The sequence below is a fragment of the Bactrocera latifrons genome, unplaced genomic scaffold (assembly GCF_001853355.1).
Source record: "Bactrocera latifrons isolate USDA-ARS-PBARC rearing strain unplaced genomic scaffold, ASM185335v1 scaffold_248, whole genome shotgun sequence".
Taxonomy (NCBI): Eukaryota; Metazoa; Arthropoda; class Insecta; order Diptera; family Tephritidae; genus Bactrocera; species Bactrocera latifrons.
In genome coordinates, this window is record NW_017536052.1 from 261,701 (window position 1) to 280,888 (window position 19,188).

Genomic DNA, 19,188 nt, shown 5'->3' on the forward strand with positions numbered 1-19,188 from the left:
CCGCACAACGATGGTTTCAACGTTTTCGTTCTCGGAAGGCCTGTTGGCGAAAATTGCGATAAAATCGCTGAATTGGTCGAAAGAGGCCGGCATAGTAGCAGTCGTAGCATCGGTCAAGAGCTGGGCATGAGTCATCCAAAAAAATTTTTTTAACAATTGAAAATTCAATAAAAATACCGCAAGACTAATATATGTATGTAAAGTTAGGTGTATTATAAGAAATTATAATAAATACATGTTTTAAGTTTGTATAATATAGGAAACATTGTATTATAGATCATTATATACTATGGATATATTTTAGAGCGATATTTTAATAGCTCACATTAATAAGTGCAGTAAATGTACAAATGGGTCATTATAGTAAAATAATTACTTAAAATGCTGTAATAAGATTACTTATTTACGAGTCTAAATGTTAAGTAGTTTAAAATAAAACAAATGTCCTAATCATTTAACGCTGAAGATAGTAAAAAGTTCGCCGCTAATTGCTCGTTTTTTTCACAAGCAAAATATGCTTGCAATGCCAGGGATTCTGAAAAACCAAGTGATTTAAGCTACAAAGAAAGAAATATTAGTAAGTTATTTAAAGTATTTAGGAAAAAGCTTAAAATTTACGCGATTAATTGCTTCCTCGTCTTGTGATGTGAGTCGAAATTTCATATTTCTATGCCCTTGTGGACGGCTTGTGGCAGATAAATTATCGTTATCTATTGTGCTTGTAGCACCTCCATCTTCATAAATTTCGTTATGAATTGTATCAGAAGTATCTGCAGTTAAAGTCGCCACTGTAACTGCAGCTGCAGCTCTTTCACGTAAGAACGCATCAGCAGCGGCTGCTCGACGTTCTGCTGCTCGATCTGGTTGTACAGACGAAAAGACATGTGGTACTGTATCGGCCCCTGCATCACCACTTTCTCCGGGACGCTGGTGTGTAAGAAGTCCGTCACCGCCTGCACCAGGGTCTATATCAGTAGAACGTACATGCAATCCATCTCCTCCAGCTGCAGCGCGAACTGCAGCAGCAAGCTGCGCACGTCGCCCCGCTGTCATCCGACGAGGATGTTGCCGGTTTATATCAGCACGTCCCTCCAAAGTTTGACTTAACATTCTTAGGAAAGCACCTTGGTTTTCCGATATAAGTTGTAGAAGCGCTGGATTAGTTTGCCCAATCTGAGTGTATGCCTTTAAAATGTAATGTCATAATTTTAATGTTAAATATTTATAATTACTTGCTGGAGTACTCCATGTAAAGCGTCCGGATTGTGATACATCAACGAACGCATTAGTAAGAACTGCGGTTGATTGCGAAATATTTCAAATGGATCTATAAACATTGAAAAAGAAGTAGTAGTGAAGTATTTTTTGGCTTTGGTACAGTCACATTCACCTGTGACATATCGCAATGCCGTACGATTGTTTTCTAGAGGCCGTTGATCGTCGTCATACTCTTCAACTCTGTAACTAAAATTTAAGCCAATTTCAGCAATGGAATTTGACAAACGATCTCTCTCTTCGTCATAGACCCTATTACTATTACTGTCCACAATATTGGTGCTATTATTTTCTTCATTAGTTGTATTGCTATTAAATATCTCTGAAGTCTCTGACAATCCACTTATTAAAAATTCTATTGCTCTCTCCGTATTATTGAAACAAGCAGTCATAGCGTGTTCAACGGTTTCACGACTAAAACCCATTTCTATCATTGACTCAATAGTACGATTATATTCTTCACTCACTGCCAAATTTGATTCGGATCTTGATTTCACTGAAGTATTAGAGAACACACCTGCGAGGTCACCACTTGAAAATGTGCTGTGGCTATTTTCAGAACCTTCAGATCTAGTACTTCTACTAGAAAGAGGAAATACGCCGGATCCACTTGAGGATATACTAGTATTACTTCCGACAGAAGCCAAAACACTCCCTAATCCATTATTTTGAGTATCTCCACTGACAAGGTTGTAAGACTGAACTTCTTTTTCATCAAGTTCATTAGAATTTTCTTTCATCGGTTCCTCGTCATCTTGGGATTGAGTTTTATAATCCTTCAAGTCACCGACGTCACCTATTTTTAATTAAAGGATAAAGGTGAACAAAAACAATTTAAAAGTTTTATAATAAATGTGTTACCATCTTGATTGAGACCAACGAGATTACATAATGTTGCGTGTTGACTTTCCCCAGTCCAGGGTCCACCACAAAAACCACTCTCTTGACAATTGCATACTTTGCTAATGCTATTAAACCGGATTAATGACACATGACTGCTTTCATCCTCGCCAATTCCAGCGGACTCTCTAGCGTTGATGCAGTTTTCGTCATCATTGTTTGTAGCAACATTATATTTAAGCTTTATGCTATCTCGAGCAACTCTGGTAGTTGTACTGAAACTATCCGATGTTTCAGTTGTACCGCTAATTAAGTATTCTACGGCCCTTTCTGGATTGTTAAAACTGACTGACATTGCTTTTTCAACATTTTCACGGCTAAAGCCCATTTCCATCATAGACTCAATTGTGTGTTCGTATTCTGAGTCCAGGGGTAAATTCATTTCAGCTCTAGGTTGTATTGAAGTATTAGAAAATACTCCAGCAAGATCACTACTAGAATAAGTGCTATGACTACTTTCAGAGCCCCCAGATTCATTACTGCTTCTAGAAAAACACAAAACCCCTGACCCACTAGACAATATGCTTGTATTGCTTTCAGTGAATTCCAAAGCAGCTGCTCCATTAATGTTGTCAATACTATCTACAAATTGACTTTCCCCAACAGAGTCCTCATTGCCACTATTTAATGGCATCGCTTTAATTTCTGTTTGTGTGGCCTGCGCCACTGAGACTTCTTTCAATGACTCCGTTGTTGTTATACGGTCTGTTAATTTGTTGCATTCGTCCGCCTTTTGAGTAGTGGAAACCGATGATACAACGGAGGAGGGACAACATCCTCCATCAGGTTTCTGAAAATAGTTTTCAAAACTACCGTTAAGTATTATCACTATGAACTTGCTTTCGTCTATATTGTATGAATTAATACTGCGCTCGTTACTGAGTATTACACCTATTTCATCGGAAAAAGATTGTTTTAGAAAAGATGAGAGGCCTTTTTGTGTGTGGTACTAACCAGAATATATCAGTTTTTGATTCTCAATATTGTATTCTGTTCCCCTTTCAATATATATTCTCTCCTTTAATTGAAATATCTATTTAAAAAAGAACATAAAGTGTATTAATATATTTTTGAATGTAAACTTGATATTTGTATAAAATTTACTTATTTAAATACTTAAAATCCATATAAAGAAGTACACGACAAAATGGTCAAGGTCGTATGCTATAGTTTCAAAGACAAACAATTTTTCGACTCAAAACTATATTTGAGATAGCTATGAATGCGGGTCCCAGCGCTGAATAAGTATTAATGTTGTTGGTTGCCAAAAGCACCAGAGTGAACTATGGTGTGAGCAGCTCTAATCTCAAAATAATTCTGCAACGACCACACGAGGCTTTAAAGTAAATCAAGTTCTTGATATGCGTTGACAGTGCTTCGATTCATAAAAGGTGTTTTAGGAAAATTTGCATAGTCGCTGTCGGGAAGACACACGTTTTAAAATGCATGCGAATTAGTGTATTTTAGAAAATGTTTTTATTTTTTTTATTTTGCTAAAATAATCTAGATATGTAACGGTGGTGTTCGGAGACATCAAAAGGCGACCTGCTACAACCCGAAAGGCACTGCTTTTGCTGGCTTGTAGAAAATTGACCACAAGTCTTCTCAGACTATTAGCATTTAACTAAGAGTGATGTCGGAGGATATCAGACCGCTTTGTTAACAAAACTATAACTTTATTTATTTTTCATTTAAAAGTGGTCACAGACGATTCCGATTCTCTACCAAATTATGGTGTAAACAAATTTTCTTCTTTTCGTAACCTTCGCGTTCTTTTTTAGAAAAATAGTAGGTACAAGTCCTCAGATGTTGTACTTTATAAGCTATAAATATAATATGAGTACATCACAGGTCTATATATATAGATATATTAATATTCTCATACCTCCACAGACTTAACTATAAATTGAGTCGAAAATAGAATAAAATACATTTAAACCACGGGAAGTAAGACTACTCTGCACTACTCATTTAAAAAAAGTGAATAAATAATTAACGAAGCACCAAAGTGTAAGCTCTGAAATATCGATAATATTTCCACTAAGATTCACAACAGACCTTGAAACAGCAAACAATTTCGAACCCTAGAAAAGTTTTCAAAACATTAAACACGGGACAGTCAACAAGGTCTATAGCATAAAATGAGAAAATTAATTTAAAAAAAAGTAACCAAACGGGACTGATGGAAACTAAGCAAAAACAAGAAGATAAATTCAACCAATGGATGGCATTAGTAGATGAATGACATTTATGAAATGTGTAGAAAAGAGGCAGTAGATTGAGAAATATAACAACACCAAAAGTACGAACCACAATCAGACAAACAATCTGTAGGGAGAGTGGAAGAGAGAAACATGCAATATCTTAGCCATACTTAATATATATATACGCTAAATACTGCTTCTTACTAAAACTCAAATTGCCCCGAGTCCATAAAGAAGTACTATCACAAGCAAAGAAGACGAAATTCCAAAGCACAATTGCTACTAATAACCAAATCAGTCCTTCCAATACACTCCTAAAAGTCGAACCCCAAGTTAAAAGGTATCTTAATAAAAATAGATTATCCTTCTTTATTGACATAGACACCGCTTACGCGGTTATAGCCGAGTTTACTACAGCGCGCCAGTCGTTCTTACTTTTCGCTGTATGTCGCCAATTTGAGGTTTCTAGTGTAGCCAGGTCCTTCTCCACCTGGTCTTTCCAATGAAGTGGAGGTCTTCCTCTTCCTCTGCTTCCATTCGAGTGACATGACTTAGCCAGCCTAGCTTCTGCCTCTTGATTCATTAAACCATGTATGTCAATGCCGGCGTACATCTCGTACAGCTCATCGTTCCATCGACTGCGGTATTCGCCGTTGTCAATTCGCAAGGAACCATAAATCTTCCGCAGAACCTTTCTTACGAAAACTCATATCCCGACTGACAAGATCATTGTATAATCTCTATTCAGCTCTGCAGTACAAATTATTTTTCCAGCAGTAGATTAAGGAAGTCCCACGATCGGTAGTCGCTCCGTCTGAAACCTCAATTGGTATTGAACGACTAGGAGAGGTCCTTCCCGATCCTGACGGAGCTTTTGATATTGAAGTCAGTTTACACAGCCATATTAGTTTTGCGGGGATACCAAATACAGACAAAGCGGCGTAAGTGCAGCTCCTTTTTACCATGTCAAATGCTGCTTTTAAAATCGACGAAGAGGTAGTGTATATCAATCATATTTTCACGGGTCTTTCGAAGATTTAGCGCATGGTGAGTATCTGGTCACTTGTTGATTTTCCAGGCCTGAAGCCACTCTGGGAAGGACCAATCAGTTGTTAACGGCGGATTTTAATCTTTCACACAATACGCTCGATATAACCTTATATGCGATGTTGAGGAGGCTTACCCCCACGGTAATTGGGGCAGATTGTGGGGTCTCCCTTTATGTGTATTGAGCAGAACACACTTTAAATCGTGCTTTCGTCCGACCATTTTTTATAAAGAAGCTGATGCATGCTCCTTACCAGTTCATCGCCGCCTTGTTTCAATAGCTCGGCCGGCAATCCATCGTGCCCCGCCGCTTTTTTGTTCTTCAGACAATTAACCGTTTGTACGAACTCCATCAAGAACGTCTGCTCCATCTTCATCGATTGGGGAATCGGGTTCGACTTCTCCTTTCGTTCACTGCCGTTCAGCAGGCTGGAGAAGTATTCGCTTCATAATTTTAGTGTGCTCTGGGCATCGGTTACTAGATCACCTCCTGGGGTTCGGCAAAAGAGTATGCTCCGGTCTTGAGAACTTCTGTTTGTCGCCGCATTTTTTTATAGAATTTTCGTGCATTACCTCTGTCGGCCAGCTTGTCAAGCTCTTCATACTCACGTATAACGTCCTATCTCTTTTTCTGTCTGCAAATGCATCTTGTTTTCTCTTCAACTCTCGGTAAATTTCCCATCCACAAATACCAATTCAATCAATATACTGACAGCAAGGATATATGTACAAACTCGAGCAAATACAAAATAATTCGCATTAGTATCAATAAAAATATATTAGTTATTATATATATACATATGTATACCAGGAGAAATATTATACAGCCAAACTTTCACCGTAATAAACTTACAAAAATCGATTTTACAGTGAGAGAGAGTATAGAGAGTATTTTAACTTTGATAATATTACCAATTTTGCCGATAAAAATTATATGTTGGTCAAAACAGATAACGTATATATTTACAATAACTCTGCCCACCTTTGTTACGTAGCAAAACTCTATAATATTAACGGCATAGGGAAATAAAATGAGAACTCAATATAGTAAATGTTCTCAGCTTAGAATTTTGACCTCGAAATAGTGTGAGATAGAGTTTCAGTTGTTCACTTATAAAGTCGGGAGGTTTCTCAATCGAGAGGTGCCCATAATTCTGGTGAGGGTTAGTCATTCATTTTACAGAATGCGGAAAAATCTATTTTTTCCGTTTGACAGGAGTTAAAGTCACCCAATACCAAATGGTTCTCATAACAAAATACCACACCTAACATTTAACTGGGGATGTAGGGATATTGCACAGAGTTGTTCAATATAAAGGCTAGCCGACACAATTATCTCAATCGCGATCTTTACGAATCACATTAGACCTGTCAACTCAGAAGATCTGAGCGACTTTTTGAACCGGTTGCTTAGACCGCAGCTATAGATTTTCCTGCTTACAGACAGATGCGTTGATCACAATATGTTGATATTTGGATTATTGCGGGGTAGGCTTCTACAGCAAGAGGCAACGAACTGCAGACTCTACTAAGATGTGATGGGTAGGACGAAACACGTTGGAAAATAAGAACAGACAGAGCAGGGAATACACCTGACTGATGTGATGTCCCGAAGTACTGCGGTCTGTAGGGACCAGGAGTTTCCTTTTGGATCTCGCAAGAGAGTTGAGCAATTAAAGATGGAACTGATAAGCTGCTGGAAGAACTGGAAATTTTTAATTTAGGTAAGGAAATATCTCTATTTACATTTATTTTTACAACCAATACAACTCATAAATATAGCAATTACAGTTTTATAAGATCGAAAATATTAAAACGAATGAAAAGTCCATATCTTTTAATAATATTATATACATAAATGCTCACCGTCTCCTCAGGATTAATTTCAATTACAAACGTGTCGCTTTGCAACGTCTGAACGGTGATTAGCATTTCAATGTTTTGCCGTTATTTTGAGAACAAATTCGAATAAGGATCTTTCGGTGTATTTTTTTTTTATTTTCTATATTATATGTATGAACGAATTGCAATTTATTTGTCTAAGAAATGTTTTAGAACCTATAACAAATGCATAAATCTTGAAAAACCTTCGTTATAAATATATGTAAAAATATACCGATCTCATTTTATTTCGTACAAAAATATACATTTGATAGTAAATATTCAATGTCAAATTATTTCGATAAATGAACATTCAACAATATTAAATGGGCAGCACTGACTGCTAAAGTTTCGTTGCGCAGTCTCTGTAGCCGGCACGGTAATATGTGCGATAGAGTTATTAATTTTTCTATTACTTGAATTGTTTTCTATCCGGACAACATATTTAATATGTCAGAAATCAAACATTAAGATTGTATCATGTTCTACGAATAAAAGTTCACACGGGGATTAAAAAATATTCTAATAAATTGTATATTCCCGCAGCATGTATAATATGGTAGTTTTTTTTTTCTCCTAACGGTTGTTTCTAAGCTACATTTCCATCATATGTTGTTTGGTTGAGAGATGCGAGCCTAGCCCTGAGAGAAGGAGACAGAAAGTTAAGCTTCTTATTAGAAAGAAATAAAGAGCTTTATTATTTACTTTTAGGAGTGTGAGTGAGAGTAATCAAGGATTGATTGAAGCAGGCGAAGTAAGACAGCATTTTATTAAATTTATGAACTATTTTATCTGGCTTGGTTAAAAGTGTTCTATTGAAAGTTCTTCTTTTTATCGTGGCGTTAGTATGTTTTCTAGACTTTTATTGGTATTCACATAAATTGAGAACGCTTCAACATTAATCATGATGAGATTTCTTTACTTATTATGGTATTCTAAGTTTGCCTCCTGTTTTTCTTTACATTTTTTTAAAAATTTCTGGTTTATTTATATCTAGTTGGTTCGAGCCGGTTGTTTTCCTGTGACCGAAGAAGAAATATGGAATGATTTTTATCAACATACCTTTGAGTTTAAATGGATGCCAGAGCAATACAGCGTTAACGATAACAAATTATACAAGGAGCGAAAATCGTGGTCGACAGATTGTGCAGTTCTAGTTAGAGTGATGCCGTGTAAAAAGAAATTGAGATATAAAGTTGTAAGCTTGGATAATGAATAATAATTGTTGTTGTTGGAATTAGAAATAAAGGTAACGGTTCAGGAGAGCGGCCTTTCCGAAAACGTGCACCAACATGTGGGCAAGATTATGTTTCGAATTATTGATACTCCTGATATTTGAAACTGAACGAGAATTCATAAGAATGAGAAAATTCAAAATTCTTGTGTCCAACTTTTTCCACTTTCTGCAATAATAATGAATTATAAATATTTCTATTATGTATTTTTCATTTTTACCAATTCTCTTTTAGACTCGAATATTGAGAATATCGATATTTTAATTTATTTATATTTTTCTAATTATTATTATTTTTCTATTATGTATCTCTCATTTTTGTCAATTCTCGTTCAGTCTCAAATATCGAGGGTATCGATATTTTGAAACCGATCACTGCTTGTATCACTAGTGCCCAATTGAATTTCGAACAGTGGTGCCATGTATAGCGTAAATATCGTGCAAAATCATACTAATTTTTATACTCTCGCAACAAAGTTGCTAAAAAGAGTATTATAGTTTTGTTCACATAGCGGTTGTTCGTAAGTCCTAAAACTAAAAGAGTCAGATATAGGGTTATATATACCAAAGTGATCAGGGTGACGAGTAGAGTTGAAATCCGGATATCGGTCTGTAAGTCCGTCCGTGCAAGCTGTAACTTGGGTAAAAATTGAGATATCATAATGAAACTTGGTACACGTATTTCTTGGCTCCATAAGAAGGTTATATTCGAAGATGGGCAAAATCGGCCCACTGCCACGACCACAAAATGGCGGAAACCGAAAACCTATAAAGTGTCATAACTAAGCCATAAAGATATTAAAATGAAATTTGGCACAAAGGATCGCATTAAGGAGAGGCATATTTGGACGTAATTTTTTTGGAAAAGTGGGCGTGGCCCCGTCCCCTACTAACTTTTTTGTACATATCTCGAAAGCTACTATAGCTATGTCAACCAAACTGTATAGAGTCGTTTCTTTTAGGCATTTCCATATACAGTTGAAAAATGGAAGAAATCGGATAATAACCACGCCCACCTCCCATACAAAGGTTATGTTGAAAATCACTAAAAACTAAAAACCGACTAACAAAAAACGTCAGAAACACTAAATGTTACAGAAGAAATGTCAGAAGGAAGCTGCATCCAGGTTTTTTTTTTTAAATTGAAAATGGGCGTGGCCCCTTATGGATCAAAAACCATATCTCAGGAAGTACTCGACCGATTTCAATGAAATTCGGTATATAATATTTTGTTAACACCCTGATGACATGTACCAAATATGGGTGAAATCGGTTCACAACCACGCCTGAAATCTCGATTATCACTTTATCATGCGAGAGTATAAAATGTTCGGTGATACCCGAACTTAGCCCTTCCTTACTTGTTTTTATTGTTTTCATTACAAAAAGACATAAATAGATAACGCGCCATATATAATTGTAAAGTGGAATTAAAAACAAGAATTTTAAGACATTTGCTGTGAAAATTGGTGCAAGTTTTCGGAAAAGCCGCTCTCCTGAACCTATACCGTTTCAACGTATTCACTATTATTTTTTCAAGATTGAAAATTAGCTTGTGTTAAGAAATAATTATAAATGATTATAAGTAGACAAAGCGCTTCGGTATGCAATACCGAGTTAAGAAAGGCGAAGAGGACTTCATGTAAAAGCGAAAAAGTGGAGGATGAGTCCTCTAGGTTCCGGCATATTCTCGCAAAGAACCCTGTCTCCTCAGTTATCGAAGACGATGCTCACTTCCCGTAATTCGTCTTCGGGGGGGCATATCTCTAGGAGTTATGCAAGATGACTGCTCGCCCTTATCGACCATCTGACTGAACGGCACTTGACCTGGGCAAGATTTTCAAGTCCCCGGGAACGGTTGACATCATACCAGCGAAGCTGCAGCAGGTTGTTAAGTTGTCATGCAACTGGTTGGCACCTATCTATGCAAGCTGCATAAGACTGAGTTACATCCCGGGGGCCTGTTGACGAGTCAAAGTTACGTTCAAAGGTGCTGGTAGGGGCTCTCACGTTAAGGCCAAAGACCTTAGGTCCTTCAGCCTCTCATCGAAACTGCCACATCGTCAGCGTAGACCGCTTTTCCAGATCCTCCAACATTTTGTTCGCTGTTCATAGGTCTCCTTGCGCTGTACCCCATTGGACAGATCTGCACATCGCTCAAGCTCAAAGTTTTGAAATTATTGACCTGCCCATGAGCATCTATTCAATTAATTTCCCGAGAGGCCCAGAGACGCATAGTGGCTGAATGTTATTGAAAACTCCTGCTATGTCTAGGAAGGCTACGGAAGTACTGTTTTACCTCCAGAGATGATTCAATCTCATAGGAATTCGCACCTCTTGCAGGTACATCGGCCAGTTAATTGTGATTACTGAACTTTTCTACCCTCCCTATTATGTATTCAATGTAGCGGTGATGCTAAAGTGATTGTTTTTCAAGAACTCTCAATTGGGTTTATCAATTTGGTAATTCTTCCGACATAACTTTAATGTGTCAAACTTCCTGTCAGTTTCTTGTTTTAAATGTTGTCATATTGCCTTTGTTAGTACTAAAAAAGAAGAATTGACCCCTTGATATCAGTACAGCCCCATAATGTGGTGTGCATTGGTAATTCCTCATCTAAATATGGCATGTAGCGTTACACCAGCCGTATACTTTGTTACTTCTCGATTACTACAATGATGACAAAACGATGTACCTTGAAAGCATTAAGTTATTCGCCAATATACATGTCCTAGCCTTACTTAACTGTTTGCCATATATAAATTATAACCCGATGTCCTCAGTCAGCAAATACCCCTTTCATTAACTCATGGGGATTTAATGAGAACTAAATGAAGCTGTTCTACTGCTAATTTGAAGAAGAGGTATTAACTATAGTCTTATCTGCTTCTTCTTCTTCTCAGTGTATAAATTTGATATTTAGGTCTCTCTCGACTTTACACTCCGCTTCCGAAGCCAAGTAGTGTACTGTTTCGTCGTCGGACTTATAGGTTACGACCTTCACCTTTGTGAATTCAAAGTTAATTTCCCCGCAACTTTTCGTCAGCGGTTTTATGAACTCTTTTACAAACAATAGCAGAATTCCGCTGCCGAGCGCCCGAAAGCTGTGACGAATCTCATTCAATTCGAGTTGCAAACTCCGATGAGCTGCATTATCTCGTCCGGCTGAGATAGCGTACCCGGATTCCATACCCTTGCCTTTGGTGGGGCTGGGATATCCTTCCTGTCCACTGTTACTAGTCTGGTTCCGGGGTACACTTCCCCACCCTTGACTATTGCAGCCTTGTATAGCTGGATTGATCACTCGTCATCACAGGCTATCAAATTTATTTGGCCCTGATACCATCCAGTATCCGAATTATGTCAGTGACGTTGTATATCTCATACAGCTCATCGTTCCATCGAATGCGATATTCGCCGTGGCCAACGTGCAAAGGACCATAAATCTTTCGCTGAACCTTTCTCTCGAAAACTCGCAACGTCCATGCCTCTGTACCAAATAACAGGACGGGAATTGTTCGTCGATAGGGGACTTTACTTCACAATTGCCTACTCAGTCCGAAGTAGCACCTGATCGCAAGAATTATTCTGCCGTCTATTATGATACCATATCCGTAGTGAGTCTGGCTCCAATGGCCAGCCGACATTAAAGCATTGCTTCATACTTCAGTTGAATATGTATTGGCCAGATATCGAGGATAACCTCCAGAGCCTTTGTTGATGTAATTTTGATTGCGCCCGGGATAAGATCCCTCCCTGCCACAAATGATGTGGTGAACTTTTTAATTAACAAAATTATTAAAAGATGTGCAAAATGAGACCTTGATTATTAAGATATTTTCTTTCCCTTAGCATTCTAGAAAAGTTGTATTTCTTCATGGAAGCGTATAATGAGTTAATTATCTTTCAATCATCTATCCCAATAGTAACTACTTATTTTATTAATTCTAAATATAAAGATAACTGCTCGATAGCAACTTTCATTATAATTCCGTGAAAATGTAAATTTGACAACGTCAAAAGAAATACATATACAGTTATTATTTATTCTTCTACGGAATATAAGGGCCACCATATGCGCTATGCATAATAAATTAATTAAAAATATTGTGTTAGTAGCCCAAACATTCACATACATAATACGTTCCTATAATAGAAATTATACAAACATAAATGCACAGCGAGTTTTCAGATATGATTTTCAATCAGCTATAGAAGAGAATCTAATATGTGAGAGTCATATACTATATTCTAAGGTAATTTTTGAGAGTATTAATCTGAAATGTATTTGGTTATTTGATTGGTGATACAGCGAACAAGTTTTTTGTAATCTTTAAAAGCGCGTTCCTTTTGACCAATGTTCTCAGTAGCTATTTACATACATTTGTATACGGACGTTTTGTTACAATACGAAGCAATTTTAGATACATTCAAATAAAACGCGCGTTTATTTCTTAAGGTAATAAAATAAATATAATATCTGTTGTGATGAAAATATAATTAATTCAGTAGTGAGAAAAAATTAATAAATAAAAATAGTATTAAAATGGTGAAAACATTCCTCTTTCAAAGTGAAATTAAATTAATATAATTTTTTGTACTATAGTGACGCAACGAAATTTTCACATTAGTACTAGTTATATGTGTATTTGGTAAATGAATATAAAATGCTGAGCTCATTGGTTTTAATATACTTGAAAATATATATTTATGTGTATTCACATGTTCTTCAAAATCATTCAGGTGCGCGTTGAGTTATTTAGACGATTATAAACAAACGTAAAATTCAATAAATACAAATACTCATACTAATTATTGTTATTGCAATGTTCACTAAAAACTAATTTTATTTAAAAAATATCACAAACAGTTTCTTAATTGAACTTGATTAGTGCAAAATTGTAGATATACAGTTATGTATTAGTATAGTACACTGTTTATTTTGAATGGTATAATTGTATTGAATGCATAGTTTGTTTTGAAATAGTTTTTTTCCAGCCACAGTGATATTACGTACCTGCTTTAGGGAATACACATACATACATACTTATGTAATATTACATAGAGCTGTTTATATTATTGGCGGATTTTCAGTTGTGTTTGGACTGACAATAAAAATATTTATTCAGCTTCTTTCTTCTATTTGATTTTAAAACTGCAAATGTTCTTAACTTGACGATTTATACACAAATTATTTACATATTATGTATATATATCATGGATCTATGTATATGTATATCTGTTATATTGTTTTCTTTTTATTTTCCAAAACAGGTGCAATTTAAAGGGATTAAGAGATTAAGATTACCCAGAAATTAGCAGAAATCTCACCTTTGAAAAACTTTATAAAAACATTTTCAACGATTATACATTTTATAAAAAAGTCAACTGCAAGTTCTTTCAATGTGTTAATACAGTGCAAAAGAAAAATATAGGAAAGACTTAACAATTAAAAATAGTTTGAAAAAAAGCTAATTACACTGGCCTACAAACAAAAAATTTTGTTTTGTGCAGCTCTGTCCGTATCTGTAGTCGGTAAAGTAGGTAGTATTAACTGTATTGATGCTACTAGATGTCAGCTGACATCTCTGGTTTACTTACAAGTCTTATTTTAATTTGAACGAGAACTGATATAAAAATTTTACTGATATTTTCGTAGTAGCTCACAAAATATACCTAAAATCAGGTCTAGAATCTTAGGCACCAAAATGACTGTAGGCCAGTGTTATAATTTGTTTTATTTTTTCCAATACAATTTATTAAAAAATGTTTTTCCCGAATTACTTTCCAAAATAAAGTGAAATAAACTAAAATACATACAAAATACAATCAAATAAACTAAAAATATATTTAGGGAAGCGTAGCGTTGAGAATTACGTAAATACATTTCTGTATGTAATCCAACAATTTTTTTAAACCAATGTAAACATTTATGATTTTATGATTTTACGATTTGTTATGACGAGTTGTGAGTCCCCTAATTAATAAAGTTAAAGTAAAAAACGAAAAAAAAGACAATAGAACTACAAACTCTCAAGAGAGTTTTACTTGAGTAAGTTGTCTGAGTAACAGTCCGTCATTCAACTGTACATATAATTACATATTACGAGTATATGTTCAAATATTAGCCGGAGTTGAACTGATGTGAGGTATGTTATTTTCCCCACCTTATTAATACAAGTAGTAGGAAATTAATTTATGTGCGTATGTAAGTAAGCTTAATAGCTGGCCCTTTCTATTAGTAAATCAATACGTTTTGATTCCTTTTAGTTTCGTGATAAAAAGCAATTAAAGGAATTAGTGCTTTGAAAGTGATTGGACAAAATTTAGCTCAAATCTCAAATTAGCTGTGCTGACTCCTTTTGAAGAAAGCTTACGTATATACAATTGTATACGTGTATATACATAATATATGTGCATATTATATTACAATGTTATATTAAATATATATAAAGATAGATATAGTCAATCAATTCCATTACGCCCTTCCTTCCTACTCGCATGTTTCTTTTGGCTATAGGCCTCTAAAAGTTAAAGCGGTATAAATATACAATAGCCGTGTTTGGTTCGCTATTTCTATGCTCGATATCTTCGAGTGCTATTTTGTTGTTAAAACTTTTCTAAGCAATAAAAAATTTGTTATCTGTAACCGTCTTTGCTGCAGAAGAACACCGTAAGTGGTACGCAAACAATCAAAGCTATAACAGACATCTTAGTGCAAGCAATTATCTTTAGCATTACATGGTACAGAATAAAATTATATTTGTAATAATAACCGACGAGCACACTCACACAACGGTTATCTTCGAAACTACTTACAGTAAATGCAAACGGCCTTAACGGACAGAAGAATAAAAATCAAGCATATGCAAAGCTGTACCAAGTAAACCCCCTGTTGCGTAAAATGATAACATAAGGGGGATTCTAATGCTCTTGGAAGATGGCAGATTGCAAAAATCCTATACCGAAATATACAAGGGCACGAGAGCACCCATTGCAGAATCTAGTGATATATGATCGGCTGATTCGGTCAATTTATTGGCTATTATGAATTGGCGCACCTTCTGCATTCATTCTTAACAAAAAAAAAAGTGTAACAAATCTTAAAATAAAAACTATAAAATCTATTTAAAATTTACCTTCCTCAACAATTTAACGTCAAAATATGTATTTCAGTAAAATGACAGCTAGCACAGGGTTGCGTATTTTGTTTTTTACGTCTCATTGCACGAGAATAACATGGGTTTTGGTCTGACATATTTCACAGCCATTGCAAATAAATGTCTGCAATTCGTGCACCATGCAAGGGTTTTGCAAGAGCAAGAGAATACCCCTATTATAAAAACAGACTGATGATATAATGACTTCTGTAAATTAGGTAAGTTTTCATAAAGATACATACATATTTCTGGTATAAAGTAAAACACAGTAATGAAACCAAGAAAAGAGGATGAGGAGAGGCGTGGTGGAATTTTCTAAGATAAAACACATTTTTTCTATATTTCCAAATTCTGCAAAACTACGAGTCTTAATGAAAAGAATATTATTTTGGTACAAGACAAAGATAAAAAATCCAAAAACTTTATTATTTGAATTTGTTCACATTCATTTTGAGATTATGAGAAAAAGAAGTGAATACAAAAGTATTAAATATATTTTCATTATCTACAACTTTGTCATATAACTGTTTTCTATAGGATACTTAGTTTTGGTGGAAATAAAACAAAAACTGTTTTTCGCTCCTTTCACTTCCCGACCGCAGATCGCCCGTAATTAAATTTTTTTTTTTATTATATGCCGATGACTTTATTAGACTTTTACCATTTTAAAAGGCTTTTCTTTATACAAGTTAACATTTTATAACATGATTTTCATTTTCAAACAGAAACGGGCTTGGATTCAATATTACCTTAAGCCTAATTACAATTGACTTCTAAATGAAAGCAAAGTTTGTCCTAGGTCGCTGATTTTGTTGGTTTGCTGATGCGATGTCAGCAATTGATCGGACGCTCGAGTTACGTTAGATGATATTCCTCTCACACAGGAAATCACTGCAAAAATAAAGCAAGCATATTCTGAAAACCAGTGTGAAGTAGCTAACCAATATTGCTGATGCAGCGTCGGCAGAAGGTAGGTTTCGTGTATCGAGTTATTGACTGAGTAGCTTACATACGTAAATGTTATGTCTTTTAAGATGTGATAAACACTTTATGTACATAAATCAAATAAATATAATACATACATATGTATATACTTCACCCATTGTATATTATCTAGATATACATAGGTAAAACTAAAGGCCTTACTTTATTATATGTATTTTTCAAAAGATTCTATAAAATTCATCACGATTAATCGAATTTTTACATACACAGTATATACTTATGAATTTTGATACCAATTACCGGGTTTTCCTATAGGGATGATGTGATTTCTAAGTGTTATTTCAGCCGTTTTTAATATGTCATGATCTGCAATTTCATTGTATTTAGAAATGTTTGCAATTTCATCGCGGAAAGATATACGCAAGAACACCGTTTACAAATAATTCAATATATATATTGTCAAAATAATCGTTTTCCAATTTCACCTTTTCGTGTATTTTGCCGTTTTATGTTCGCTATCCGTCTAATTGTTAAAAAAATCGAGCGTACATTTTCTTTACATAATCTAATGTTCAAGTGCTAATAAGACAAAGAACCGTTCGAAGTAATGAAAATATTGCTGCCGTTCAGACAAGTGTTGCTAAAGACTGCAATTTGTCGATTCCAAGATGTTCTCAAGAATTTGGATTGTCACAAGCCACAAACGGGCGGGGTTTGAGAAAGGATTTGGCCTTGCATCCGTATAAAATTGTTCTGACTCAATAACTGAAGCTTGAGGCATACGATTTGATATAGTGGAAAAAGTACTCCAAAATTGGGTTCATCGAATTTGTTATGTTCAGAACGTAATTGTATCGATTTTGCCTCACATTAAATAATAAACATTCCAATTTTCTTAACAATTAGTGTGTTTTCTTTTTAAGAAATCATATACCCTTATTGGTAAACCCTGTATAAACAAAATTTCTATAAATTGAATTCAGAGTGGTTTACGCATTAAAAATAAGCGAATCTGTAATTATACACTTCTTAATATGAAAATGCTCAAGTCTGCTATTTTCAAATCTGCAGATCTTAAGCTGTGGTCAAACATAGTGACGAGTACTCCTGCAGAAAGTGGACAATTTTGGCAATTGTCATACCATGGATCTTCTCTTTATTCTACTTTCTTTGGTATTGGACTATCAAACAGACCGAGCTGTCTGTTGGTATTAGTCTAATAGTTGTTAAACTGACAAGTTGTTCCGAATTGTTCCAGTCAAGTACAGACATTTATCTAAAAATTATATAACTGTGGTGTGTGCCGATCTTCCTTTCACGGGTCTTTTCCAAGATTTGGAGCATGGCGAAAATCTGGTCGCTTGTAGATGTTCCAAGTCTAAAGACACATTGAAAAGGTCCAATAATTTTGTTGACGGTGGGCTTCAGTCTTTCGCACACTACTCGCGATAAGACCTTGTGACATTAAGTAGGCTTATCGCACGATAATTAACACAGATTGTGGAGTTCCCCTTTTTGTGGATTGGACAGCGCACACTTAGGCTCCAATCATCGGGCATGCTTTTATCTGACCATATCTTACAAAGAAGCTGATGTACGCATCTTGTCAGTTCTTCGCCACCGTATTTGAAAAGCACGGCCGGTAACGGAACATCTATTCCATCGTCATCGATTGGGAATATATATATCTGAGGAACAATATTATCAATTTCAATTAAGAATGAATCAACTAGAGCTCATACTGAACTAGTTTTTACTGGATTTCTTTTTTTTAGTCGTTTGCGTGATATAACTTTGCTTCTATAAAAAATAACCATTCCTTGGTAACCATAAGCACTTCTATTTGGTTATAAAAAATACCTAGTAATATACTATATCTAAGATTAATTTGTTTAAACCTGAAACTAAGTCACGTGTTAATTTCATTCCAAAAAATTCCTTTCGAAGTTTATTTAACTTAAGTATATTGATTTGCACGTGCACCAATATATTTAAAATAATTTATTAATATCTCTAATTTATTATCAATTTTTACATTATTTAAGTTGATTATCACATGATTGATGACATTTAACTAAATAATCAATGACTATTTACTTGAGTTTCACTTATCTGACTACTATACGCTACGTCTGCATTGCGGTCGAGATAAGTATGTACTTACTATAGTAAAGTACACATTTTAAAATGACGAATTTGTATTTGCATTATAATTGAATTGTACTTTCACATTCTGATCCTCAAATACTTATACAAGCAGGATTACAAAAAGTGAAATATGGATATACATAACTATATTCCACACTCATTTAGGTTATATATACCATAAAGGCATGTGTAATTCAATTAGGGTTTTCACAAGTCTCATAAAGTATTAAGTTATAACAATAAACATAGCATTGAGAATTACAAATGTGTAAACTCATTTTTGTATAAAATCCAACAACAATTTTTTTAAACAAGTGTAAAAATTTTATGATTTTACGATGCTTTACGACGGGTTGTGAGTACCCCAAATGTTATGGCCAAGAATTTAGCTTC

General features: G+C 35.0%; 2 protein-coding genes across 5 annotated transcripts in view; one reads left to right on the plus strand and one right to left on the minus strand.

Annotated features, from left to right (window-relative positions):
* Positions 1–328: 328 nt before the first annotated feature.
* LOC108969297 lies at positions 329–7,628 on the minus strand. 3 transcript variants are annotated; one of them, XM_018933927.1, is made up of 8 exons: positions 7,543–7,628; positions 7,293–7,484; positions 3,130–3,208; positions 2,137–3,066; positions 1,391–2,071; positions 1,245–1,327; positions 619–1,185; positions 329–557 (listed from the first exon to the last, which is right to left on the minus strand). In XM_018933927.1, exons 2-8 carry the CDS (start codon positions 7,356–7,358, stop codon positions 447–449), a joined length of 2,517 nt encoding a protein of 838 aa, XP_018789472.1. In that variant the 5' UTR covers positions 7,359–7,484; positions 7,543–7,628; the 3' UTR covers positions 329–446. The 3 variants fall into 3 exon arrangements, with proteins under 3 accessions (XP_018789472.1, XP_018789469.1, XP_018789471.1); XM_018933924.1 differs by having other exon boundaries at positions 619–1,173; positions 1,233–1,327; XM_018933926.1 differs by lacking the exon at positions 7,543–7,628 and having other exon boundaries at positions 619–1,173; positions 1,233–1,327; positions 7,293–7,540.
* Positions 7,629–12,894: 5,266 nt separating this feature from the next.
* Positions 12,895–19,188, plus strand: part of LOC108969291 (multiple inositol polyphosphate phosphatase 1) — a 13,701-nt gene continuing 7,407 nt past the window's right edge. Inside the window, exons 1-2 of one of the 2 annotated variants that reach the window (XM_018933915.1) lie at positions 12,938–13,001; positions 16,502–16,672. The gene's annotated coding sequence lies outside the window, so the exon portion shown is untranslated. Of the gene's footprint in view, positions 13,002–16,501; positions 16,673–19,188 lie in introns of both variants that reach the window. The other variant, XM_018933914.1, reaches the window with a different exon arrangement.